This window comes from Talpa occidentalis, unplaced genomic scaffold, assembly GCF_014898055.3.
Source record: "Talpa occidentalis isolate TD23 unplaced genomic scaffold, MPIMG_talOcc4v2.1 talOcc4.7, whole genome shotgun sequence".
NCBI classification, from domain to species: Eukaryota; Metazoa; Chordata; class Mammalia; order Eulipotyphla; family Talpidae; genus Talpa; species Talpa occidentalis.
The window spans coordinates 33391414-33419359 of NW_023605083.1; the positions used below are offsets into that span (position 1 = coordinate 33391414).

The 27946-nt window shown below is 40.4% G+C and overlaps 1 protein-coding gene across 2 annotated transcripts in view; it reads left to right on the plus strand.

The window, feature by feature from the left end:
• The first annotated feature begins 1487 nt into the window (after window positions 1-1487).
• TEK (TEK receptor tyrosine kinase) overlaps window positions 1488-27946 on the plus strand; it is a 105946-nt gene continuing 79487 nt past the window's right edge. The window contains exon 1 of one of the 2 annotated variants that reach the window (XM_054689624.1): window positions 1488-1798. Coding sequence is in view for 1 of the 2 variants with exons in the window: in XM_054689625.1 (XP_054545600.1) it covers window positions 8293-8344 (52 nt within the window). In the remaining variant the exon portion in view is untranslated. Of the gene's footprint in view, window positions 1799-8254; window positions 8345-27946 lie in introns of those variants that run through there. The other variant, XM_054689625.1, reaches the window with a different exon arrangement.

Here is a 27946-nt window from a genome sequence, read left to right on the forward strand (position 1 = left end):
AATGTCTAAAGTAGTTAAGCTCAGTAGAAGCAGAATTGTCAGAAGTTGGGGCAAAGGGTGAATGGGGAGTTGTTTTGCATCAATATAGAATTTCAGGTTTCTAGAGAGCTTCTGCAAAACAATGTGAATATAGTTAGCACTATTGAAATGTATATTTAAGTGACAAGTTTTAAGTTATGTTTATACCACTATTATTTATTTTCAGGTTTTTTTAGCATTGCTGGAAATAGGTAATACATCTGGATTAGTTTCCAGACATAAATGTTGGTGAACTGTTCAGAGTGCCTATCACTTATTACTGTGAAAAATTCTGATTATTAGCAAATGTTTGAGAAACACTGAGACCATGGAATTGTCCTGTTTCTCAACACACTTTCCTCTTTAATGTTTGATAATCCTTGTGTAAAACAATCTACAACACAACACAACAAATTTTCCTGCTACACAACTCCTTCCAGTATATTTTTATATCTTCATTGGAGGAGGGGTCCACTACTCATAATGATAAAACAATATTGCAAAGTGCCCTGAAAACATCAGCCCCTTCATTTGTTGACTCAGGGACCGGCGCCAATACTGGGGACTCCAGAGACCCTGAAATGCACTGGATAAGGGGGCAGGCAGAGTTGGCACCTAGGATGGAGGGTGCAATGTTGAAAAGTTGCAGGGGTGAGGGTGCAGAGTGGAAATTACTGACTTGAAACTCAGGCTCAATACAGAACAGCTGGAGCCTGAATGAGGTGGAGGGGTTTGGGGGGAACAGGTTGGGTTACCTATGTCTCCTCACAGAGGTTGCTACTCACCATTCAGCTGAGATAGTCAAAACACCTGCCACTCCCAACCCCAGGGCTAAAACAAAATAACAAAGGAAGATGGAATAAACTAGAATTCAAGCACCTGTTAAAAATAAGCAGAAACGCCCCAGGATAAGGTTCCTTGCTGGACAAGAAAACTCCAGGCCTGTGACTCCATATCAACTACAAACCATGCCCAATGCTGCATCTAGTGCCCAAAATTACTCTAGAGCAGAAGTGGACAGGAGACTATGAGAAACGTGTTTTGCAAACATCCCAGGCCGCCTAGCTTCAGGCAGCTTGAAAGAGCAACTTGGAGCCCTTTGGTATCATCCCCACAGGTTTTTAATATGCAGGGAAAACAAGCCAGCAGGGAGACAGCAACTTGAACCCCTGCGAATCTTTATTTACACTTTCCTTGGGGGTTTCTCTGGCGTACTCCCATGGTCTCTTCTTCTTGCAGCCATTCCACTGTACCTTGTATGTGACACCACCCCCATAGCCTCAGCCTCAGGCTTAGGTCCCACGCCCATACCATGTTCCAGGTGTCAGCCATCAGGCATGCATGCCCCAGGCCCATGCTCCCAAGCGCCTTCTGCATTCAGGGCCACAGGTGATAGCCCTAGAGGCTGGCAACACAAAAACCTGACCATCTTCGTTTATCCTACAGACTCTTAAGACTGAGGACTGGTCTAGAGGGAGGCGCCACTGTGGATCCCACCTCACAACTCTGGTACCCCAGCACCGTAGGAAGCTTGAATTCCTGAAGGGACTCCTTTGGTGCCTTACAGCCCTTGTTTTTCTTTTAATCCATTACCCCTCGCAAGGACCAGTTTTCCAATTACTTCAACAGGCTGAACAATCTGAAAGTCTACCCCGATTACAATCCATAAAAATTAAAAATGGGAGACAGAAGAACATGCCACAAACGCTGGAGTAAGCAGCACCCCTGAGAAGAGTCTCAGTCCAGCAGAACTGCAGACTGTGACGGAAGAGAATTCAAGGTAAGAGTGCAAACACTTAAGAAACTCAAAAAAATCCAAACGAGGCCATAAGATAGAAAACTGGGAAAATATTGCTTTGTCTATTAAGGATCATATGCTTGTACGTAGAGACTCAGTGAGAGAGAACAACAGCTTTCTCTTTGGCGCAACAGTTTGAAGTTACTAAACTTATAATTAAAGAGGAGCAACTTCTAAGGTGGTCTGTCTTCTAAGGGGAAGTTATTGCTCCATCTTCTACACAATGCTCAGCTGAAGAAATTCCCACTTAGAAGCTATTTGAGGTCATTTCTCTACCAAAATACATTTTTAAAAGGGAGTAGAGTGAAAATTTATTGTCTATAAAATCAGCAAACTTGATTTTAAAATAATGATCCAAAATCTTCATTCTAAAAATCCTTGACCTTTGAATTAATGGTAACTTCCTTCTCAAAAGGTGACCTTTATTTTTTCCCTAGTCTTAGCCTTAGCCATATGGCCTGATTTCGTGACTAGAAGTTGGCAGAAGTAGTGATGTTCCAAGGCCTTATTAAAAGGTAAACTGAGGCTTATTAAAAAATTGTAAGACTTTATTTGAGCAGAAATTAATTCAAATTGGGCAGCAGTGCCACACTGGAAGTGGAACATTCCTCTGGGGGCTTGGGGAGGGGAGACGTTTACAAGGAAAAGCTGGAAGCGAAGTGTAGAAAGTCATTGGCTAGGCCTAATCTAGTTGGCAGTTTGTGATTGGTTGGCCTTAGCGTTTTACTTTTAAAATCTTTGCACTTGCAGATGTAGATTTCCTTAGGTATGCTGCTGCTGCATTAAGAGGCCATGCCAGTCTAGTAGGCTCCGTGTTTAATCAGCTTAAAGCTTTAAGAGAACTTGCTTATTTTCACTTTGTTGAATTTCTGAGCCTGCCATGTTAGCCAAGCTGGCTTGCTAGAGGACAAAAGGTGTAGCTCTTTCAATCCTGTGGCCACACAGCCCCTGAAGCCGACCTATGTAATGATTGGCATTTGACTGCAGACACGTGAGGCAGGTGAGATAGGCCTGCTAAGCTCAGCACTGTACGGTGAGCTGAACTACTGACCCAGAATCATGAGCTATGTAAATATTCATTATATTAAGCCGTTAACTTTGGGGTGGCTTACTAGGTGCTGGTGCTACTATTGAAATAAGTTTTCACAGGTGAAGTGACATCTGAGTTGTATTTTGAAAGATGAATGAGTGTTTATTTTTTTTCTTGTTTGAAGTTTTTGTTTGGTTCGTTTTTGAGGGGATCATGGCAATACCCTCTGTGTCTGAGACAAATTGGTCTCAAGGTTGTTGTAGGATAGTCTAGTTATTACCCTTTCCTTAGCCCTTGAGATAACAGCACAGGATCACCTGAAATAAAGTGCACAGCCCCTTCCTTAAGGGGTGTGCCGTCTAACTGGAAAGGCGTCATACATGCCAAGGAAATAGCAGAAGGGGAAAAAAATGCATGAAATTGGTGTCTCATGGCTGACAGGGTACCCAAGCAAAAGCTACTAAAATTTTACTATGAGTACCACCCTTTGTCATTTAACACACAATGCCTGATTTTGTCATTTAACTTCCTGTTTTGATGCACGGTCTCCATTGCTGGGACTGTGTAATTCTGAGCTACAAAAGCAGAGGCCTCATCCATAACTGTCTCTCTTCTTACGGTGACAAGCACATAGCTGGCCCATTTAGATGCTTAAAAAAAAAAATAAAGGTTTAGCGTAAATGAGGTTTGGAGAGGGTCAGGTATTTTCCACAGCCTTGAGCTTGCTCCAGACCAGAGTGGGTGTTGCCTCTTTAACTGTGGTATCCTGGCTGAAGGCCAACACTTAATTGTTGATGACCCTTCCTTTTCTGCTGGCCATGGAAAAAGTTCATGAATTTCTTAAGAAGGCAGATGTGATGGCTCTAGAGGTTCAGTGCCCATAACCTGCAAAACGCTGAATGCCTGGCTAAGCTATAGGAAGCCCACACCCCACTCCATTTGTTCACCCCCTGGAGGCCAGAGATTACTCAAATTCTTATTTGTCAATGAGTGCTTTTTTAAATTATTTTTATTGGGGTAACTGGTTTACAACACTTTATATATTTTAGAGGTATAAGTTCACACCTCTCATGTATGTTACCACATCACACCCACCACTACCAAAGCGCCTATGATCTTCCATCACAGCCTGAAAATGGGTGTTTTAGGGTACCTCCTGCTGCCCTGGGTCAGCTCTCTCAGGACTTCCCCCAATCTTCTTCATTTCTACATATATGCTTGTTTACTTACATGTTGAAATTATACAAAATTATAAAGAAGAAAATAAGAATTACCAACAACCCAGAAATAATAGCTTCTGGTATATATTTGTCACATATATGTAGAGTGTGTATGTGTGTAAATTTCATGCTGTTCAAACTTTTTATTTTCCAAACAGTATGCCACAAATATTTTTACATGTTTCATTGTCAATATGCTTCCACCACAGCATTTTGACATTTGTCTGTTATTTCATTGTGTACCATGATTTCCATAACATAATCCATTTTGATGACTTAAACTGTTGCCAATCCAAAAATCTGATTACTGTCAACAAGGCTTCTATTATACATAAATGCTCTTATTTATAAATTTAGGGACACATCTGTGATTTTGGCTTGGAGAGTATCATAGAAGTGGATTTTCTGGGCCAAAGGATATGTTTAGTGTTTATTTAAAATGTATGTGCCAGACCACTGCTCAGGTCTGGAAATTTAATGGTGAATATACTAGATATGATCCCTGCTGCATAAAACTTCCAGTTACATGGTTATGGGGCAGGGAAGAGACAGTAAAAAGATAGACATAGATATATGATGATCAATTGCAATTGGTATGAAATAAAAGGATGAGCTGTTGGGAGAAAATAATGGGAGACCTAATTTGGATGGCATGGTCAGGGAAGAGCTTTTCAGAGTCAGAGACCTAGATAGACAACCAGGAGTTAGCAAGGCAAGGATGCAAACAGCATTTCAACCTGTCCAGTGGTTGGAGCAGCTGAAACCAATAGAAAGCTTGTCTACTGATAGATGGCTACCGACACGGCTCTTCAGGGAATGGAAATGTCCTGAGGATGGACATCACCAGCTTTCTAGAGAGGGGCTGTGGCCATGTATGTGGTATTTCCTTAATATGTTATTGGGGATATGTATTGGGGAGAGTCCTGTCCAGACATGGAAGTAGCCTCTCCCTTCCCTTGGAAATCCTGGCATGCCATCCAGTTTTGCAACTTTTCAACCCGTTGCCAATCAGCTCTGTTGACCTATTGGCTCCTCGGTGCTTGGGGAAGCCTGTACTATTTCTTGGTTGGTTCTCCATAGGGCAGAAAGCTGGAGTAGACTTAATGTCTGGGTGGTAGTGTTCATAAGTTATCTTCACTTTTTTTTTTTAAGATTTATTTATTTATGCATACAAGAGCTGGAGTATAGGCCAGAGGTGTGGGGGTTGAGAGGATTCACCAGAGACAGAATGGGGAACAGGACAGGTGGATTGACTGAAATACATTGTTGAGCGGGCGAGTCAGGAGAGGTTTGCTTGCCATGTGGGTAGCTCCCTGGCTGGGGATCTAACTCGTGCTTCAGAGGCTGTGGACAGCTTCATAGGTTGCGTCTTAACCCCTTGCGCCACCAGGGAGGCCCCAAGTTATCTTCACTTTCAACCTGGAATTTACATATCAGCTATTCAAACACCTCAGAAAAGTTGGTTGGCCTTTGACTAACTGCAATCACAGGCTTAGAAAATCAAGCAATATTTATCAAATGGAGTCAAAGAATATTCAGAGAATATCACAAATAGGTTAACAGTAAAAAGGATTAAATGGGATAATCATTCTGGTTCCTGGAAAGTAATATTAAACTACATAACTCTTTTGGAAGCTAGACAAATAAGTTATACTATGGCACAGCGGTTGAGCGCTGGGCTCCGAAGCTGCCCACAACCTCTGCTGCGCTGGTTCGATCCCCAGCCACCCAGTGAGGGTCCCACATGGCGCGCAGACCTCTCCTGCCACCCACTGCTCCCCTCAGCAGTGTACTTCATCAGTCTGCCTGTTCTGCTCTCCACTCTGGCTCTGGTGAATTCTCTCACCCTCCTGTGCTTGTGACTGTACCCAGTGCTTATATAAATAAATAATTTTTAAAAAAAAATGAATTACAGAGAAAAGGAAGAAACTGAACCACTTATTCTGGATAATGGCAGGAGAATGAACTTGCTAAGAATTTTGGGTAAGCATAGATATTTCTGGATAACAGGGATAAGAGAAAACTGGGTAGCTTTTCTGGATAACAGAGAGAGGCAGCCCAGAAAAGGAAGTAGGGTTGCACCTTCAGCCCATAAAAACTAACCACCTGAAGGGAGTGTGAGCAATGACGACTTCCTTGTGTGGCCATAAAGCACAAACAGAGGAAGCTTGTGCTTAGGGAGGCAGGTGCTCTGGAGCTTGTTTATTCCCCAAACCCTCCATTGCTGCTCCATATGGTCTGGAGTTGGTGGACCTCACAAAGTATCAACCACCACATTCTTAAAATAGAGTACATTTGTGACCCTCCCAGGTTTTCTTAGAGACAGAAATATAAAACTAGCATCTTGGAAATGCCCAGATGAAAGGACCTGGGGATCAATTTAGGGATGCTCAGAGTTGGACAATTTAGTGGCTTAGACATGAGATTTTACAATTAGAAAGGAACTGAGTCATATCCAGTCTGAATCCCTTATTTTACCTTTGAGGAAACTGAGGCCTAGAGATGGGAAATGACTTGGCCAAGGCCTCACAGGCAGATCATGGCAAAGCTGGGACTAGAAGCCACAACCTCCAACTCCTGGACTGGTTCTTTATAATGACAAACTGAAAGCCATCTCTCAGGAATTGAGAATAACTTTCTGGCATAAGCTATTAAAACTGAACTCTGGGACAGAATGGAAATGAGTATTAACAAAATGAGTATTAACACTTAAGAGGAGCCTTCTGTGGAATAGGCACAGTGCCAGATGTGTTTATATCATTTTAAAACTCCTTTAATCCTCTTAAAGACCTCATGGAGATACTGCCATTTTAGAACTGTTAAAACTGAGAATCAAAGAGATTAAGTGACTTGTCTTAGACCACACTTAAGACTGAGTCGGTATTGCAACCCAGGTGTGCCAAAGCCTTTCTACCCCTGCAAATTGGAGACATCAGTTTGCTTTCAAGATCATTGCTGATGTGATAAAACCTGGGACAGAAATTAGGTAAGACTAACAACGTTTACCTTTTTCTGTGGTAAGCGGGGGAAAAAGGAGAGCAGATAATTGTTTCCTCAGGCACAAAGGCAGGGTGATGGATTACTCGATTTTAAAGTCATAATTTGTATTATGGAGAAATTATCTGGATAAATTTAGGGTCACTAATATCACTTAGCTATAGTTACTTTAATGACTACTTTCCTTTTGGCCTGTGTACTCTCTCTGCTCTTAGGAATAATATTTTTATCACAGTCTAATTACTTATGTTTGGATTTTAACCAGGTTACTTTTAAATTTTTGGATAAAATTTACTTCTGTAACACTTTTGGCTCATAGCCATGAATCCCTCTCATTACTAAAATTCTTCTATGGCAAGTTTTTTAAGAAATTAGATTATCTTCAGGTGAATTGTTAATTAAAATGAAAGCTATAGCCAATAGCACAGATACCTTTGGGCTCTCCACCAACAAATAAAGCCATCTGTGTTTAAAAAAAAAAACCCACAAAAAAACAGGCTAACAATTTTGGACTCTGGTGTCCATGGCTACATTGAGCACAGACCTCCCTGATAATCACTCCAACTTTAATTGCCTCTCGCGTTGTGTTTTCTCATCATGAAAAACTTTTCCAATTCAAACCATGTGCCTTAAAATGAGAAAACAAAAGCAAAAACTGCTCCCCCGCCCCCCGGCCTCAAACCCCCTTTTGTCAGGGCTCCCAAGTGGTCCCGGGAGAGCTGTTTGCGCTCTGAGAAGGACTGGTCATCATCACATACCATACATAGGTGGAGAGCTTGTTATTCTCAGTTTCCCGCCTATGAGAGGATACCCCTATTGTTTCTGAAAATGCTGACCAGGACCCACACTTCAACAAAAATTCTTCTACCTCTACAACAGCAGCAAAAGCAGCAGCAGAAGCAACGGCAAGAGATAAGTGTTTTGATGAATTGCAAGATGAATAAGACTTGCCGGTGCCCCCAGTCTTGCTGATACCAAATGCCTTTAAGATACAGCCTTTCCCATCCTAATCTACAAAGGAAACAGGAAAAAGGAACTTAAAACTCCCTGTGCTCAGACAGAAATGAGACTGTTAGAGCTTGCTTCTGTGCTGTTGCTTCTTGCCCCTGACTTGTAAACAAGACCTAGGAGAACATGCCAACGGAAAGTCACAAACCGCTGGGTGTCTGAAAGGATCCTTGGAACCTCATGCACATCTGCAGAAACTGGATGGAGAGATTTGGGGAAGCATGGACCCTTTAGCCGGCTTAGTTCTCTATGGAGTCAGCTTGCTCCTGGCTGGTAAGGTTTGACTTATTTTTTTTGATTTAGTATTTTTTGAAGTAGAGTTAATGACTTTTGGGTTCCCTCACCAACTCTTCATACTGGGTAACAAGGGGCAGCAGTGCTGTAGGCACTGTTTCTCTGACTCTCCATTTAACGCATGCATGGATTGAAATGCAAAGTCCCAGTGGCATGAACTGATTTTTCTAGTTTCATTTCTGGACAGTTGCCTCTACCACAGATTGTGAGGACTGATTAGGTCACTTTATTTGAAGTGACTCGCTTAGTAGGGTGGATTATTTTAGTTTTTCTCATTTAGGAGTGTTTCCTTAATTAAAAAAGAAAAAAAGAAACCCATTTTTATCTGCTTTAAGGAAAATCTTCAGTAATTTTTAACAATAAAATTCATGTTGAGAATTATGGGGACCCTCTTAAAGCAATGTACAGAGCTTCACTTTAAAATACGAAAAATAAACAAGTGCTTATCTATAATGATTCAGTATTTGCATTCTATTTTAATCACTGCAGTCAAATGCTAGGCTTTTTGTTATTTCTTATAGTTGGATTCAGGGGGATTATTGTTACATACATTATATTTCTAAAAATATTTGGCATACAGTCCATAAAGTCTTTATTGACCCAATGAAATTAAAGCATTTTACCAAATTAAGGCATTTACCAAGATGACTGGGCAGAGGAGAGTATTGAAACCTGTGTTGGAGATAAGCAATGGTGGGTCTGATTGCTTTTAGATTTAGAGTTGTTTGTGGTGACCTTCTCTAGATAGTGTGGCATGCCTCAGTAACTCACTTTATGGAACTCTGGTTAAAAGTGCGACCAAAACCTGAAGTGCAAATCCCAACTACTTTATAATTGCCACTAATCTCTTCTCTTTAGTTCGAAAGCATTCTAGTTACAGGAATGAAAATAGAATTGATATTGGAAGTGGATCTGGGGAAATTTATGAGACTTAACCATGCAGACTATATTAATATACTTTGATCCAAATATACACAAGTATTTGCTCTGTTATTTTTATATCCTTCTGTTTAAAATATTCTATTATTAAATATTCAATGAATTAATCCAGTAAAATAACAAAATTGCTTATGACATAATTTTATGTCTTCAGTTTGCTTTCAGTAACCACATGGATTGAGAATTTAATATTTTTAAGACAAAGAATGTGTAATACATTTGCTGTAAATGAAAGTGTTATCTGAGGTGGTTTTAATATAATGTATAGAAATAGTTTGTTACTGTGGAAAGAATATAGTTTTCTTCAATAATACGTACCTTTAAAGCAAATGATTATTATAATTTCAGTTTTGGTTCCTTTATTTTCCTGCATGAGCTATTTATCAGTGACATTAAATCTGGAGCTCATTCCACACTAGGACTTGTAATGCAAAGCCCAGGATCTATCTACAATTGCTCTCAGATACTGTTGAGGTTAAACACACATCCACATATATGCACACACTTTTACTTTTTTCCTCAAAGTAACTACAATATGTTATGGCACTTTACAATATAGGCTTAAAAGGGCTACCATAAAATCAAACGGGAAAGTCACATGGCCAAATGATTGTTCCATGTCTACACCTTAATTCCCTGAGAATACAGTACTGACTTCATCAGAGAGAGGCTCAAAGATACGGAGGAGTCCTGTTCTTGTTGGTAATGAAGGGCGATGCTAGTGAGGTTGGTTGGACGCTAGTGAGGATTCACTGTGTTGAATCCTCATTTACATTGTCAGCTTAAGCTTCCATGAATACAAATATCCAAGAATTGCCGATTGCAACAGCTAGAATACAGTGTGATCATGTCTAATCTATAGAAGCCCATTCTTCAGCCCCACTGGTGGACTACAATAATGGAGCAAGGGACTTAGGGTTCTGGGTATCTTGCTAGTTGAATTGATTACTTTTCTTTCTCCTCTTTTATTTATTTATTTTTTGAACAAACAAAACTTGCAAGTATGCCACATTTGCTTTGGTTCTGTGTGGTAGATACTGGACCATGTGAGGATTGGAGGAGATGTGAAGTTTTCAGACACCTTCCGCAAATCTTCCTGATTCTGATACAGTCCCTTCCCAATTAAGAATCATAGCCAATTTAATCTTGCAAACAAGTTCTAATAAACATACTTGTTTTTTCTCTCTCCCCCATCCTCTCTAAGCCAGGTTGCTTTATATAAAGAGTTGTATAGAGAGAAATGAAAGCACTCTTTTTTTAAATAGTATAATCTTTTTTAATATTGTATTTTATATGTCTTACATCATTTTTCATTTTTGCACAATGTATGCATTTTCATTTTGGTTATAGTCCCCAAACAATAGCAACCCCCTTATTTTGACCCTAATCCTTCCGCTTCCCCAGCGTGTCTCTGGTATAGTTGCTTGTTGATTTTGATTTTTACTTTGTATTAATTAGTCTTTTTCCTGGTCCCTTATTTAGAAAGCACTCTTTATCATAGTTTGTCCTATGTGATCAACAATGATCACAACCTGATGGAAAGTCTCCAGTCTTATGTCTTCATACGTTCTTTCCTTTCTTATTTGACATTTTCAGTAACTGGATCCAAAGATCAAGGACATCTTGTCTGGAGTAGCAGAGGAAATTTGATCATTAGGTTAGGGAGGTGGTAGCAGAGACAACATTTTCATTTGGTCTATCTTGGAGGCAAGTATCCAGGCTGAGTAATCAAGGGTAGTGATCTAGATCATAGACACACATGGGAATTATTCTTGGAGGAAAGGATTTTGCTTTCTTCACAGATGTTCCCTTGTAAGCATTGTCTGTGTGAGATTTCAGCATTTCCCTTTCAGCCTGTAGTGGCAGGAAGGCACAATGCAGGTTTCCTATGATTCGAGCAGACTAGATGGGTAAAGGAGAGTCCTGGAACCCTCAGTGGCTTTCTCAGGCTTTTATTGAGCTTTTTACATGTAGTGCAGCAACTAGGTACACAGCAGGCAGGAGAGCAGGGGCCCAGGAGACTTCCAAGCCCCTGGCAAGTCTTCACTCTGGGCTTCTCTGGTGTTCTTTCTGCTCTTCTCTCTCCTGCCTCTCTTCTGCTTCTGCTTCTCTTGGTGACTACCTCACTACTACTGCTGCCATGGCCCACAGAAGTAAACAACACAGCTTGCAACAATGTAACAACTGAGGGTGCCCCATCAGGCAGGGCAATCCTAGTGGTGGGAGGGCAGAAAAGTCTGAAAACCATTTACCCTACACAGCCCTACCCTGGCAGAGCTTCCTGCAAGAGTTCTTCTAAGACATTCCTTCAGGAGGGAGAAACTCTTGAGACCATGTCAGAAGACTTATGTTGTGTCCTCTTGGGGGAGGGGGTGTGGTTAGATGTGTGAGTCTGGAATTTTTCTAACCTCAGTTTGTTTAATGTCAAATACACAATACCCCCTGGAAGCATATTATGTGATTATGGACATGGCTTACTGGTTAGTGCACAGAATCAAGATTTAAGTAGGTTGGAAAGGTAGAACAAACTGAAAATAGACCATTTCGAAATAGATAAATCTTATGTGATTGGGTTAAATAAATTAAGAATAGTCAATCTGGGAGAGACCGGGTTTGCTGAAAGTTCTTATGACTGGCACCCAAGTTTTGGTGATATACAAAATTCCTAGTAGCCAACACAAGCTTTACTTGCTAAAAATGCATTGCTGTAAGAGTTAGTATTGTTAAGAGTTGGCGCCTCAACTCCATCCGGGGTTCCCAAAGACCACACAGAGCCAGAGATGCAAAAGCAAAAAGGCTTTATTGCTAGCTTAAGCTAGGGCCCAACTCTGCCTGGTGTACTGACAACACAGCAGTCTCATCAGGTTAAGAGAGGGACCCCGGCCTGATTGGGTATCTCTCCTTGGCACTAGTTAAGTTTCATTTACCCTTGTCTTGTGGTTTTTACCCTAGTCTGGTGGTTTTTGCCTTGAAACAAAACTAGGGGCATAGCTGTGCCCTTTAAAATGCCTGTTTTTCTTAAAATGGCTGCTGTCTTGCTATGCCTAATTCTTTAATATCTTGCAGTATTAGAAATGAAATGTTCAACTTAAAAATGCTAATAATCTCACTGTAATACTCAGAGGATATCAATTAAACACTAAATACAAAGGAATTTGACAGCAAGAATACTAGGTAAGCAGGAAAGTAAGTGCTTTAGAAGCTTTGTCTCATGGGAGTATTTAGTGAATAGAAAAGAAATGAAGCACAACCACTATTTTTGAGAGTTTCCACATGAATTTATAGATTGACATTGTATTTTGCTAAATCTTGGATCTAGGCATGGAGGGTGTTTCATAGAAGACAGTTTGACTTCCCTGCAGGAAATCATGTAAAAATTGATTACCATTCACACAAAGATTGAACTCCCACACAGAGAATGTTCAGGCATGAGTGAGATGAGTAATAGGTTGGATGATGGTCTATTAGGGATGTGAAAGGAGAATGTGTGATGGTTACTACCTTTCAAGTCCTTTTCATTTCACTCTCTGTGGCTCCTAACTGATCTGTTAGCAGGAGCACAAGCATTCGGAAAGGCCACGAATATCTTTGTCCAGTTAAACTAAACAGAGTGTTTCCTGAATATGTATGCAAATATGTGGGTCACAAGTTAATCAGCTATGCTTATGGGAAAAAGCACATGCACTTGTGCTTTGATGACTCCTGTGGACACCACAGCTCTATGGAACAGCCCTGGAGATAATCGAGAATGCAGGGGGAGTAAAGACTATGGACTGTGCAGTCACAGACTGAGGGTTAAGCTCAAATGGATAGTTTTGGCAAGTTATTTGATATCTCTAAGCTGCAGTTTTCTGATCTCTTGTGGATGAGAATACTTATTTCTCAGAGTTGTTACAAGTATCAAGTGTGATAATGCATGTAAAGTACTTAGTCACTGAGAACTCTCTTAATAAATGAAGCTATATAATCAGAAAAGAAGTATTGCTGTGAGGATCACTGCTCTAGTTCTAGGCTGTGTAATATTTTCTGTGTAAGTATTTTGGAAAGTGAGTTAGTTACTGTAGAAGTGCTTTCCTTTGAAAACAACCTCAACTTCATTCAGTTCTCCAAATTCTGTGCTGGTCACTGCTGACTTCACAAGGTAGAACACAGGCACGATTATACAGTGGCTCCCCTGAACTGCTCATGGCTTCTCCACTCAGTCAGACCATCTCCCCAGTCTATGCATCCTTTCCTTTTGACTTTTTCTTTTTAAAGATTTTTATGTATTTATGCATACAAGAGCTGGGATACAGGCCAGAGGTGTGGGGAGCTAGAGGATTCACCAGAGACAGAGTGGGGAACAGAACAGGCAGATCTACTGAAATACACTGCTCAGGGGAGCAGCAGGTAAGACAGTGAGATCTGCTGTGCCATGTGGGTTGCTCCCTGGTGGGGGATCAAACTCAGGCCTTAGCAGTGATAGTGCTGAGACTTAACTCCTAGGCCACCTGGGAAGCCCTTCTGTTGACTCTTGTTCATGATATCCCATCCATTTGGAAATGACATTCTCCAGCTCCACTCCACAAATGCTGTTCCACCAACTCGTGTAGGCCAGCTCTTCTTCATGATGTTCTGCCTCTGTTTCTGGGTCTGCTCACCACACAGGCTGTGTCTTTGAACTTTGAGCCCATAGATTTAGCTCAATGAGCATCTACCATCTTCAAACACAGATGTTTCTTTTTTATCCTCTCTCATGCATTTATGTAATGTTCAGCGATCTTTATTGCATACAACTTGAAATGTCATAGTAAACAACTGTTGATTTGTCACAGCAGATTGGAAAGGATGAATAGGGTACAGAGGTTTTAGCCACATTGAAATAATAAAAACAATAACAAATCAGTTGCATATACATTGTAAATGGTGATCATAAATGTCTCAAAAGTTTGGCTTGTGTTTAAATATTTGATGTAAATAAGTTAAAAAGAATATCCTCTCCTCCCATAGATGGTGGAAAGGAATATACTCATGAAAGTGGGTTTAAATGGGCCTTTACTTAATATTAGGCATTGTAAGATTGTTGAATATTACTCAAAATATATGCAATTTTTGTTCAATAGATACTTATTTAGTTATTGCCTGCCTGCCTATCATTCATTCATTTATTCAACCAACATTTTAGTTAATGTAAACATACTGAAAACTTACTTTGTACTAAGTACTGTAATGGGCATCGAGAATGCAAAAAAAAAAAAAAAGATTGAGTTATTTTTTTCCCCTCTCACTAAACTCACATTTTAGTAGGAAACGTAGGCAGATAAATTTTAAGATTTGTGGCATTTGACATAGTAAGGATTTTGTTATAATCTGAGTTTTTCAAGAGCTACAAAAACTTTTACTGTAAGTAATCAAAAATAATACATTCGTTGTTAAACTTAGTGTGACTAGGATTAATAACATTTGAAAACCATTTATAGGTTAGATTTTCCTCATTTTATAAAAACTCCTAAATAGTTGTGAATATTGCCAAAAAATCTCATGGCCAGTTGTATTGATGAGTTACTCATAGCCAAACTAAGATGATACAAAGGCAAAGGGAAGAAAGAACACCCATTAGAGGGAACAGAGGGTATGAAATAATAGGGTTTAAGTGTGAGGAAGCTGAGTAACACTGGAATGCAGGGTGGAGGTAGAGAATTACAGTTGGGGTCAGACCAAGAAGGATCTTGTAGGCCATTTAAACTAGTTTGTACCTCATTACAAATGCTGAAATTTGGCAGGCTGTTTGTTCTATCATATTTCATGTATGTATTTCCGATAATAGTGTTGAGGATGGATTAAAATGGCACAGAATATAAACTGGGACCAATTTGACTTCCCAACAATCAAGACAAAGACCTGGATGAAGAGGGGGATTGAGAACATTGAAGAAGTTAAACTGCAGGGATTGGTGATTAGTTGCATAAAGGTGGTTGAGAGAAAGGTTGGGGGGTGGGGAGATAATCATTGTTCCAAGGTTCTGTTTTGGATAGTGGTGGTGCCATTCAGTGTACTGGAAACTCGACAGGAACAGATTAGAAATAGGCTGGGATGACATAAATCCTTAATTAGACATGTTGATTTTAAGGTTCCATGGAAAGGGGAGCATTTAGCAAAATTTGGCTCTCTGGGTGTGTTGGGCAGAAGATTGAGGCATGGAATCTTTGGTTTATGTTAAGTGAAGCCATGGACATGGCTATTTACCAAGATTTGAGTGACACGAAAAGAGAAGGAAGACAGTCAAAATTTCTATGACGATGCATCCAAGGGATACGTACGAGAACACACCCAATCAGACTCCGTTCCTAGGATATTAAGAGAATTGATATTGTGGTAGCTAGGCTAGGAGAGAGTTTTTAACAAGGGGTCAGTACAATGGGGGCATCAAAGGGACAGTCTCTAGGTCTGGTGTGAGGGCACCAGGCTGCAGGTGGGTTGTTATACAGAGAGCCTGCTGCACTGGTAGCATTAGCAACAGGATTAGAAGGGATGTAGGAAGATCAACTGGCATCAGTCCCAGTCTTCAGGAAAGGGAATGTCTAAAGTTGCCTCCCTTATTTCTGGAATTTGAGCTGATAACTCAATTCCCACCAGTCTGGCCAGACTATTCCTTAACTCTCATCGCACATACAAAATGTTTTTTAGCTTGAGCCATGCCTGCTTCCCTCTAGACCCACCCCCACTGCCTCCTCTTGTCCCATCCTATTTTCCTTCCTAAAGGCTGCAGTGTGGGATGTGGATCTGCCAGATGGGCAGAATCCTGACTCTTTTAATATATCTGTTGATAACAGTGAGGTCATTCCCACTGCCTGCTGGTTGCATGTCTAACTTGGTATGGGTGTTACAAGAGAGGGAGAAAATGCAGAGTCAATGGAGCCAATTGAGGGGCATCCTGGGTGTCTGTTATTTGCTCTCTCCTGTCATAGCTTCTTGCCCAGGGACTTGACCAGTGAGGTGTGTGTGTGGGTCACACCCATCTCAGCAGATCTGTTAGCTTTCCCGCTTTTGTTAGAGGGTGATATCATGCTTCCTGGGGGGAGTGCTGGAAGACAATGCTCGGCCACTTTCCTCCAGATACAATAGGCGGAGTCAGGAAGGCAGTATTGACATTGCTGGGCCTGGATAGGCACTCGCTTCTCTGCGGCCGTCAGATGGTGAACCAGCTTAACCTTGGCACATAGGCCCGGGTTGTGCAAGGCGTCTGGCTGCAGAGCCAAAGGGGGCTCCGCCCTGGGGACACAAGTGCTTTAGACATCTGGGGATCTGGGATGGGCTTCAAATTCTGATCCCTGTATCAAAAACAACCACAAAAACAATAATAGTACCAGGAATTATAAAAATGACTACCGTAGATCAGCTGCCTCTCTGTGTCAGATGTTTTTATATGGTGTTCAGTATCTGCTAAAACCTTGCACAACAGCTACTATTCATTTTTTAGTAGATGGTAAAAATGAGGTTCACAAAGTTTAAGTGCCTTGTCTGAGGTCACAAAGTTTAAGTGACTTGTCTGAGGTCAAAATATAGTAGATATTCATTATTTTGGATTGCCTCAAGTCTGCTCTTCTAGAGCTTCCATGCTTTGCTTCTACATGGTTCTGATAGGGCTGCTCTGACTGTAGCATTTATTTCAGGTGGAGGATGCTTGCGTGACCCAGGATGCTTGCATGACCCAGCATGGGCCTAGTTAAATTCTTCCTCTGGGAATTGATAAGCAAGATCTTCTCCTTCATGAGGGCACTGTATAAATGGGGTTACCAGCTTCTCTGGCCATTCGAAGGAAGCTGATGTTTGGTAGGAGGGAATAATGACAATAATAGAGAACAGAGTCAACAAGCATGCTGCACTGTTCGCACCCTGGGTCCAGTGATTTTATTTAGGGATCATCTCTACCCCTTCCAGCCAAGGGAGCCAGTTACCTTTATTTAGTTGTACTGTTTTGTTTTGATTTTGTCTTTTGACAGTGAATAGTCCTGAGTGACCCAGTGGTCTCAGAAGGAAATGATGGAGCAAGGGATAAACTGAGATTGACCTCAGCCCAAACCCCGGGCTTTTTCATACACTTCACTGTTCTATCTTCATCTAGTGTTTCAAGGTCATCTTAGGCTGTTTCCTGGAAAACAAGGCTGATAACAGTACTGAGGTGGATTTGGGGGATTTAGAAAGTACCTAAAAGTACTTAGTACAGTATTGGCACATAATGAACATTCAGTACAATTCACATGTTCTTATTATTTACTGATAAATGATACTGAGATTCTTATATAGGTATATACCAGGCAGTGCATTCCATGCCATACTGAGCTCTCTGGTTTCCTTGGTTCAAGTCAACATTGGCACTCTAAATCTGGCCTTGTTTCAGGGACAAGGAGAGAAAAGTTTACAGCTGTGTATTCTTCTGCTTTTGCTAAAAATCTGGACTATTCTGTGGTTTTATCAGTTAGTGAGATATGCTCGCTGCTTCTCTCCTGCAGCCTCTAATTTCCTCTTTTCTCTGACCTTTTTTTCGGAATTAAAAAAAATTATTTAATTTTATTTTTTATTGAAGTAACAATTTACAGCACTGCATAGGTTTCAGTGTGTACAGTTTTCACATCAGCAGCTGTGTATAACACACCATGCCCTCAACTAGGTGGCCAGACACCATTCGGCCTCCAATTCGACACCCCCAACCAATCGGCCTCCTCTACCTGTCCTAGCCCCCCTTTTTTCTCTGGTTTTGGCTCAAAAGAGGCTATAATAGGATCATTTGTCATCTGTACGTTCTCATCTCATTTATCTTAAAACTACTGATAATATCGTTAAAATTATTATCACTGTTGACAACTTATTGTGTAATTGTGCTGTGTTCTGACTCATTATTGGATTTTGGACTCATCCTTCAGAGTGTGTGAGTGCATGTGGGTGTGTGAGAAGGGGGAGACAGCAGCTTTGTCACCATTTTCCTTTAATTCCTCTTGGTCTCAATTTCTCTTTGAGTGTAAAACCTCTTGAATTTAGAAAGCATTTTCTTTTTTAATGTTATTTTTTTAAAAGATTTATTTATTTATTTATTTGTTTGTTTATACATACAAGCACTGGGTACAGTCAGAAGCGCGAGGATTCACCAGAGAGGATTCACCAGAGCCAGAGCGGGGAGCAGAGCAGGCAGAAGGACCGAAGTACACTGCTGAGGGGAGCAGCGGGCGGCAGGAGAGGTCTGCGCGCCATGTGGGACCCTCCTCTGGTGGCCGGGGAGCAGCCGGGGATAGAACCAGTGCTGCAGAGGCTGCGGGCAGCTTCGCAACCCAGCGCTCAACCGCTGCGCCACCGGGGAGGCCCTAGAAAGCATTTTCTAAATAAAAACTGACTATACTATTTATCGCTACCACTTCAGAACTAAAACAGAACCAAAGAACCTATAGTAGTTGGTTGTGGTCAGAAAGGTTTAAGGAGCCAGTGTGCCTCCTTTCCAGGCTCTTATGAGAGACTTAGTGCCTCAGGTTATGTGGGAGGGGTATTCCAGTCAGGCCAGGCATTTGCAGTTTCCAGACATACACTTTGAAGCCTCCATGCCTTTGTGTGGGCAGTTTCCTCTGTCCAGAATGGCCTCTATATTCTCTTTTTCACCTGACTGATGTGTTCTTCCTTGAAGGATTATCTCAGGTATCATTTCTTTTAAGAAGTCTCTTTTACCTTACTTGCATGGGTTAGGACCTTGCCTTAGGCTGGGTTTTACCTAAAATACGGCCTAATACAAAGAGATTGTGCAGGCAGATTATTTGAGAAGTGATCCTAGGGAACAAAAGTGAGGGACTAGGGGGATGGGACTGTACTGGGATATGTTACCACATTGGCCACTGCTTTGTCTGCCTGGTGCTCCAGACCTGCTGAGAAATGAGACTCAGACTATTCGCCTGAGGGGGGAAAAATGGAAAGGCATTAATCCACTGCTTCCTTCCCCTTTTGTTCAAGGGTTATGTAGATGTAAGAAACTGGTGAGTGACTGCAGGTGGCCTGTGTTGTTCTGCCAGAGGAAACTTCAGGGAGGGGAGTGAGATAGTCTTGTGGACTCTAAATGAGCTATTCTGTGGTTACATCTGTTCAGAAGGGTGGAGACCTGCTCAGTAGTGGCTCCTTCTGAAACAGCTGGAGCAAGAACTGGGATAGGGAGGATTTGCATTGGCACTCAAGAGATATCGGATACAAGCACCGATCTGCTAGCCTCTCTCACTGAGGACATATTATATTTTACAGACATAAAATTATGTTCACTCTGCAGTTTCCGTCAGGAGGTTATGAGCTATGTTTGGCATTTTAATATTCTCAGGACCAGGCATTGTACACTGATTGGCAGAGAATGCTTTAATAAGTGGATTATTCTAGATTAAATGTTCTGATCTCCTACTCCTCTAAGTATACTATATAAACTATTGGTGGCCTGAAAGATTATAGGATGTGGTACTTGGAAAGTTATTTGTCACCTTAAAAAAGATGAGTTAATTAATACCGTGTTCTCTTCCTTAAGAAAAGCTGATTTAATCCCAGTGTTCAATTTACAGATACCAGCACCCAGCCTATAAAGTTTAGCACTTTGCCCAAGCTCATTCACCTCACTGAGTCTAAGTAGAGCGAGGAAGGCAATGTGTACTAGACCATAATGTGTGTGCCATGTACCACCTTGCTTGCATCCACCTTTATCTGTGTACTGGTCAGCTATTGCTGTGTAACAAACTAGTCCTAAAACTCAGTGGCTAAACCAGTAATTGTTACTAACTTGTCTTTAGGTGATTCGAGGTTCAACTGATCTAGTCTTGATCTCTAAAGGCCTAGGCTCAAAATGAGTGTACTGCTAATCATAGGCCCAAAGTCAACGGCTTGGAAGTACATGCTACCCACGATAAAGCCAAAGCAAGTGTGTAAATATAAGGAGGATTGGAGAGTTGGAGCCAACTATTCAGTTCACTATAACCACTGCTAGATTTATTCTGTGGTCCAAGTTACTTGGCTTCATCTATAAAATAGCATCATTATAACACTTACCTCATGGGTTTTTTGGGGTAAGAGATTAAGTAAGCTAATTCATGTAAACCATTTAGAGCAACTAAGAAAACACTAAGGAAATGTTTATGTTACTAGTTGGATCCATCCAACCATCACCACTTATGAATGATGGAGGATACATTTTTGCTATTAGAATAGCTGTGGGAGAGTAAGGGTTGACTGCACAAATTGTCCCAGAATCAGCCATTCTCCACCAACAGAAGGACTCAAAGGAGTAAAGTTCTGAAGTCTCCAAGTAATTCATTTGTAAATTCCTTTCTTTCTCTTATAAGTACTCACTGGCCTCAGATTCAAGCTCCCTGGTAGCTGGGTTTACTCTGTGATGCCTGGCTTTCCAGGCCCCTTCAGCCTGTGTATCTTATGCCTGGAGTCAGCACTTTTCACACAAATCATCTGCCAAGAGGTGTGGAGCTGGAGCCAGCAATGTGCAACAGCTGCAGAAGCTCAGCCACATCCAGAGGCCTGTAGTAATCTCCTAACAGGCCTGGACACAGCCCCATTCCCCGAGTGACTCTCAAGTGCATAAGCCATCAGCAAAGTGTGATTCCAACATGAGTAATACATGAGTTCTGGCAGCTGCTTCTGTAATCAAACAAAAACCGGTATTGTTGCTAGTGGGGGTGGGGGGTGAGGGATCACCATTATCATCGGCATTATCATCCCCTTAAGGCTGAGAGAGCCAGTGGCTCAGACTAACTTCTGTTAGACTTCTTCTTTTCCTTGAGATCACTTTCTGGTGGCACTCCTGGTTTATAACCTTTACTATGTCCACCTTTTGCCTTAACCAGGTGATCATGAGAACAGACTTTGGGGATAGATAAATCTGGACTGGAGCCCCATTCAGCAATATGGTAACTGTGTGACCTGAAACAAGTCATTTCACCTTCCTGTAGAATGTGGAACACTAGAGTGTTGTGAGGATTATGTGATGTGAAGCAGGTCAAATTTTAGCTAAGTGCAGGGTCATAAAAAATTAGCAATAATTATATCTACCCATGCCGCTATCATTATTGCTTCAAAAAGTACCATCTCCAAAAATCTGTATAAATGTTATTTTATTTCATTCCATCCCATTTTAACCTGTCTCATTTCTTACCAACCTATTTTATTCTATAGATATTTTTGAACTCTTACTCTATGCCCAGCAATATGAATGAAAGACACTTTGCAAATACCAAGGTGAATAAAATAATGTCATTGCTGTTAAAAAGGTGGCTGCTGGAATGTGAGTTGTAGATGACCATAGAGTTGATTCTCATTATTCATACTCGTTATGTTGTGTAAACCATGAACAAGAGGTTAGATTCCTACAAGCTACAACATTGCTGTAACATGAGCAATATATAACCAGTTTTTTGTGTGTTTTTTAGAGGCAAGTCATTTAATATATATGGCTGTTTCATTAAAATGGTATCCAGAGCCTGAACATAGCTTATTTAACATATGTGTTCTTACTGAAGGCACAGCACAGTATTCTTACACTTAGAAACACTACTAGACAGCATTTCAACTTTATGCTTAAGACTATCTTAAATGGTGAAATTGCTAGTGAAAGCATACAAATATGAAAAACTGGCACTAAATATGGCACGAAACGGATACCAGTTACAGTATGAGAGCTGAGCAGAGCAATGACTTGTTTCAGCTCTTTTGGGAACACATGTATGTGAGGCCTGTTTTCCCTGCTCTGCACTTGTGTTCCAACAACTGGGAAAGAACAGGGTGCATTGATTTGAGGTTATAAATAAATCCTAATTGATAGGCAAATACAGATACAGAGTCGACAAATACTGAGGAAAAGTCATTTATATGAATCATTGAACACAGACTGCTATAAAAGCTCCCACAGTTGTATGGGGCAAGCAAAGGAGAAAGAAATGCATTCAGTCCAGGAAAATTAGGCTCCACTGACAAAAATCATTCTTCAAAGGCAGAAGGGCATTTCTGAAAAAGCGGACAATAAGGATGGAAACATGGAGGAATGGAAGTAGGTGGTGAAGTGCGTGCAGCAGCTTATTCAGATTAGGCTGGAGGGATTTCTGCCTTCAGCACTGTGCTATGGAGTCCCAAATTCACTAGATTCCCTGAAGCCCATTGGGTTTCCCATCCATTTGGAAGTGAGACCCAGCACTCTGAGATTGTCAAACAAATGTAAAACAGATTTTTCTCTACAGTGTTGGCAAGTCGTGAAGAGTTTTTAGGAGGTCAGAGAAGTTGATTTGTGTTGTACAGTGTGCAAAACTAAATAAATCTCCATGTAGACATCTCTGTTCCTATAGCTCAGTTACTCTACTGCCTTTATTATTCTGGGAAGTTCCACTTTAACCCCTCTTTGGCATACCCCACTCTGCCAAACAAAAGCCAGTTAGTTATCCAGTCCCCTGTCCTCAGGAATCTTAGCAAGAGCTTTGTGTGATTACTCAGGCTCGATTTTCCAGGTTTTTACTCAACCCTCCACTCCTGATCCAACTGACTTATCCAGATAATCACCCAGCAAAACATTTTCTTCATGTTTTGGCACAAGCAATTACGAAGAGTCCAGATGAGCTGACACTCCCTATCACTGATTTGCCAGCATGAGTATTTTCTCAGCTTGAAATCATGATCCATCCAATTTTAACATCTAGCCACACAAAATTGTCAATAAATTAATATATTTCCACTAAACTGATAATTTTGGAAAAATATATCTTTGTGATGTTTTCTTCCACAAAGCTGATAGACATTTTTAAGTTTTGTAGTCCTCTTACATATGTCACAGCAAGGTTTTATAATTTTCATGATGTAAGTTCTAAGTATTTCTCCAAGTAATTCTCATCATAAGCCCTCAAAATACTGTTTTTGAAATTTAACTCAATCATGGAATTTATCTTGAAGAATAAACAGGGGGGGAAAAGCTAAGAAAGTTATGAGAAAAAGAGCAATGTCTTGGGGATAGCTCTATTAGGTCTCTAGGTAGGGTATAATATTTTAATAGAGGCATGCAGTCAAGGATTTGGACACACAGATCAATAGACTAGAAATACCAGACCCAAATCTGAGTTTAATTAAAATTTTAATATCACATATAGGATACAAAACAATAAGGAAAAGAATAATCATTCTGGGAAAATTAGTTTTCTGTTTGGAAAAATTGTTTAAAAACTCATGTTACTACATCCCTAAGTAAATTCCAAAATGGATTAAAATGTAAATATTAAAAATCAAACTATCAAAAGATGATGGGATTGAGTACTTACTGACCTGACTTTTCATATAGAGGACTTTAAGTTTAAAAACAATGGAAGAAACCACAAAAATAATTTACTTAGCTACATAAATTTTGAAATCTTATAACATTTTGCTTTACATTGGGAAGTTTTTTCCTAGACGAAAGTATATGAGAATGAACATTTCACCAAACACAGCCATGTATTACTGAGTATTTTCACTTTTAATTCTTGCTAGTTTGACTTATGAAAGTGGTATCTTACGTGATTTTATTTTAGAGGGTGAACTTTTCACATGCCTATTAGTCATTTGTATTTCCTTTTGTGAGTTATTTGTTCCTCTCTTTTTAAATTTTTATCACTCAGTGAGCTTTCATGAAAATACTTTCATTTATTATATGCTACATTTACTGCAAGTATTTTCTGATTTTGTTATGTAACTTTTAATTTTATCTTTTTTAAAATTTTTTTAAAGATTTATTTATTTATACAAGCACTGGGTACAGTCAGAAGCGTGGAAGGGTGAGAGAATTCATCAGAGCCAGAGCAGGGAGCAGAACAGGCAGACTGAGGAAATATACTGCTGAGGGGAGCAGCGGGCATGGCAGGAGAGGTCTGCGCGCCATGTGGGACCCTCGCCTGTGGCCAGGGATTGAACTGGTGCTGCAGAGGCTGCAGGCCTCTTTGCAGCCCAGCGCTCAACTGCTGTGCCACCAGGGGAGGCCCTTAATTTTATCTTTAAATATAAACCCAGTTGTTCACATTCCCTTGTATAATGGAAGCTGAGAGAGAAAAATAAAAGTCTCAAACATAGGATCAATGGCTATAAACCAGTTAGGGACCCCAGGGAAAGTGGAAGCCACAGAGTTAATCCAGGTCTTCTGAAGCTTCCATACTATAATTTAGTAATGCCTGAAACAAACACTTTCAACTTACCCCTGAACCCCTCTCATAACTTATACCTGACCCTGAGGAATGTAGAGAGTATTGGGTAAAGTTGAAGGGATGAGGGTAAAATGTCAGAAGCATGGTTAGAATGTCATAGATGCATTATTTGTTATTAAAGAAAAGAGTCATGGCTCATTTATAGGGTTAAGAAATAGCTGGGAATGTGCAAGAATTACTGGTGTCAAAGGGATCTTTCAAAATGTTGTGTGCTTCGGGTTCTGTGTCTTCAATCTTTACTGTACCATCTTCCTTATAAGCCAGTCCCATGAGTCTGAGTAAGGGCTGGTACAGCCACTACTGCTACCTTCTATAATCTTCCACTGGGAATGATTTTAGTTCTTTTAGTGGCCATGAGAATGTCCAAACAAGAAAGCCAGTGTTTTAATTTTTTTACTGCCCTTAGTATTTATATCCAAGTTAGTTATCAGGGCATGGGATATTTTTACAACTCTCATTAGACTAGGTAGTCCAATGGTTTTCAAACTTGCTTTATAAAGCTCTGGGGGGTTCAAGGAGGTGGTGCCTGTATAGCTGCTAGAGGTGATGAAGGTGAGTTCTATGCCTGTCAGTCTCTATACCGCTCCTTCATCCAGCTTCAAGCCAAGTAGCTACACTTTCATTTAGTTGACATATTCTATATAGTATTCCATTTGGTAAAAGGATGCCTTTGCTTGAACAAAATCATGTTGGGGAAACACTGACCTAAGTTGTAGGATATGCTCTAGCCAAGATATCCCAGAGCTGGGAGTGATGGACAAGTGTTCTGTACAAGGCATTGTGGCTAAGCGAAGTACAGGTTTTGAGGCTGACATAAGAGACATGGAAAACTGATTGGTTTCTTCCAATTACTGTAGACTGTTAACCAGTTAATCACACCTGTATACACAGACTAGTAAGGTGTTGATTGAAGGTTTTGAGAGACTCTTCTAGGAGTAAAGAAGGTGCATTTTAAATCATGGATTTTATAACATTGATTTTTGTTGGTTTGATGGTAGTTTGTTTGCTAGAAAACAGTTTAGAGTAGATGAGCTGTGGCAGCTATGAAGTTGTACAGGAGCTTGTGGAATCCTGAATGTGTGCAGTTGTTTCTTCCACATCGGCGTTTGAGTGGTGTTCCCTTCTGAACTTTAAAATTAGCCACACAGACTTCAGCATTCAAGTTTTAATTTCAAGCACAAACACAAGCAAAATTGTGATATTCTTTGAATACATTCTGCATTATACAATCTAAGAACTAATCTGCTTTAGTTCTTAACTCCATTGGGAGTCAAAATCAGGAATATCAAACACTCTAGTTGTAATCTAGGACTCTAGATGTTTGGTCATATATTAAAATTCTGAATCAAGGGGTTTTGGACTTTAGTTTCCAGGGCAAGTAGTAAATTTTGCTTTCTCGTTGTGACTAAATTACAAATGTATGTCATCTTTAGATGGAGTCAGATTCCATCATTAAAGAAACCACAGATTAAATCTTTGTGGCTCCTACTAGAAGTCAAGCCCACTTGAAGAGCTAACAAATTAAACAGAATGGAAGTTTTAGCTATGCAGCCCAGAATGTCAGGATTTAGGAGGAATGCATATCACAGTTCTCAGAAATATATGCTAGCCGATCTCCTTATCCATGATTATATTCCTTCTCTGGGCTGTTACTACATGGAAAAATGAGACAAACAATATGTGAAGTAATTTTTTTCAACGATGCTTATTGTAATGCACCATTATTGTGCAGGCAGTATTAACACCTCTGGTCTCATTTTCTCTGGATATAAGATAATGCTACTACAAATGTCAGCTTTTCTCATTATTAGCTCTGCAGGCAAGATCACACCAGGATGGTAAAGTTGTGATTGTTTTTCAGGAGGGTGAACCCCATTTTCTCCTCACTGGACTCACAGTTTTAGGGAATCATAAATCATCATCATCATTATCACTGTCTGGTCATCATCAAGGGAAACTGTTTATTGACTAGCCACTATTTGCCACACACACAACAAAAAATTACACAAATTATATTTTTCATAAGTTTTGTTCAATAAATTACAAAAGATTTCATTACATGTATGTAGAGCTATAGATTTATCCACCCTGAGCCAAATGTTTAGAGGTAAGTCTTATCACTGCCATTTCATGGATGAATGTTCCAAGGCACAGAAGACTAAATAACATGCATGGTGCTGTGTCACAGAAGTAACACAAGGCAGGTATGAGATTCAAAGCCAAGGTGGCTGGAGTCCCTAGTGACCACATACTTCATTGCACTGCTGCTTGGCAGTCCTGAACTTCCAGGCCCTCTACTGCGTTACTCTGTCTTCTGAGACAGGCATAGTTCCCCAAGGAGCCCCCAGGCCCAGAAGACGGTTTAAACCATCCCCTCCATGAAAAGTGCTGCTGTAAATCCAAGGCTTAGTGTGCAGGGCACAACCCTCTTGCTTTCCTTCCACTTGCTCATTTTAAAATGTTTATCTTTTTGTTCTGTGTGTACAATGCCACCATCCAGAGATAGCCACTGTTAACATTTTCTAGATAAGATTGACTTTTATATCCCTCCCTGTGGAATTCAAAAGCCCTCTGCCAGGGTTCCCCTGTGAACTCCCAGGGTCCTTACATTCTCACGGTTCCCTCTGACACTGAGCTGCAGCTTCCTTTTGCATTCAATTCATGCGCGATCTTGCTCACTCCAGCCCCTTCCGTCTCTGTTCAAGTTTTTCAAGCTAGAGGTGCAGTTCAGAATTTCACCTTAATTAAAAATAAGAATGGCAGAATTTCTCTACATAGACCCATAGGTACAGAGAGATACTTATACACAACCATAAATGCAGGGCCAACCAGACAAATAATGCATTCATGAGTATAAGTGATGAGTAGAGACAAAGATGGGGTTTATACTGTGAGCAGCAAGCAGTTTCACTTGGAGTATTAGACACTTGTGTTTGGTAAAAGTTCTCCACTGCTCATCGTATCATGAGACTTTTTTTTTCTCCTTCTCGTTCCTCTTATGCTCCCCATTGTGTGTTAAATTTATGAATTAATTCAGGAAAAATTATCTCTTCAACATTCTACCTTTCCAAAGGTCATCTTTCTAGGTCTTAAATTCTTTATCTTTTGGCAAAACCTCATAGGTATTTTCATATAGGTTCTATCTATTTTATGTTGGGCTTTAGTGTGATGTATTCTGTTGGGCTATTAAGGATGATGTGCTATGTTAAGGCAATTGTTACATACTAAACTTTTTTGACTTCTAGGGAAAAAACCCATAGTTATCTACAGGAGATGAATCATTTACCAAACTGCTGACCTGATTTACTAATATTTTATTTAGAATTTGTGCTTATCATAAGTGAGATAAGGCGTAGATTTTTTTTTTCTTTAGCTGTTTTTAAGATTAGGTAACAGGATTATTTATGCTAATTTATAAGAATGGGTT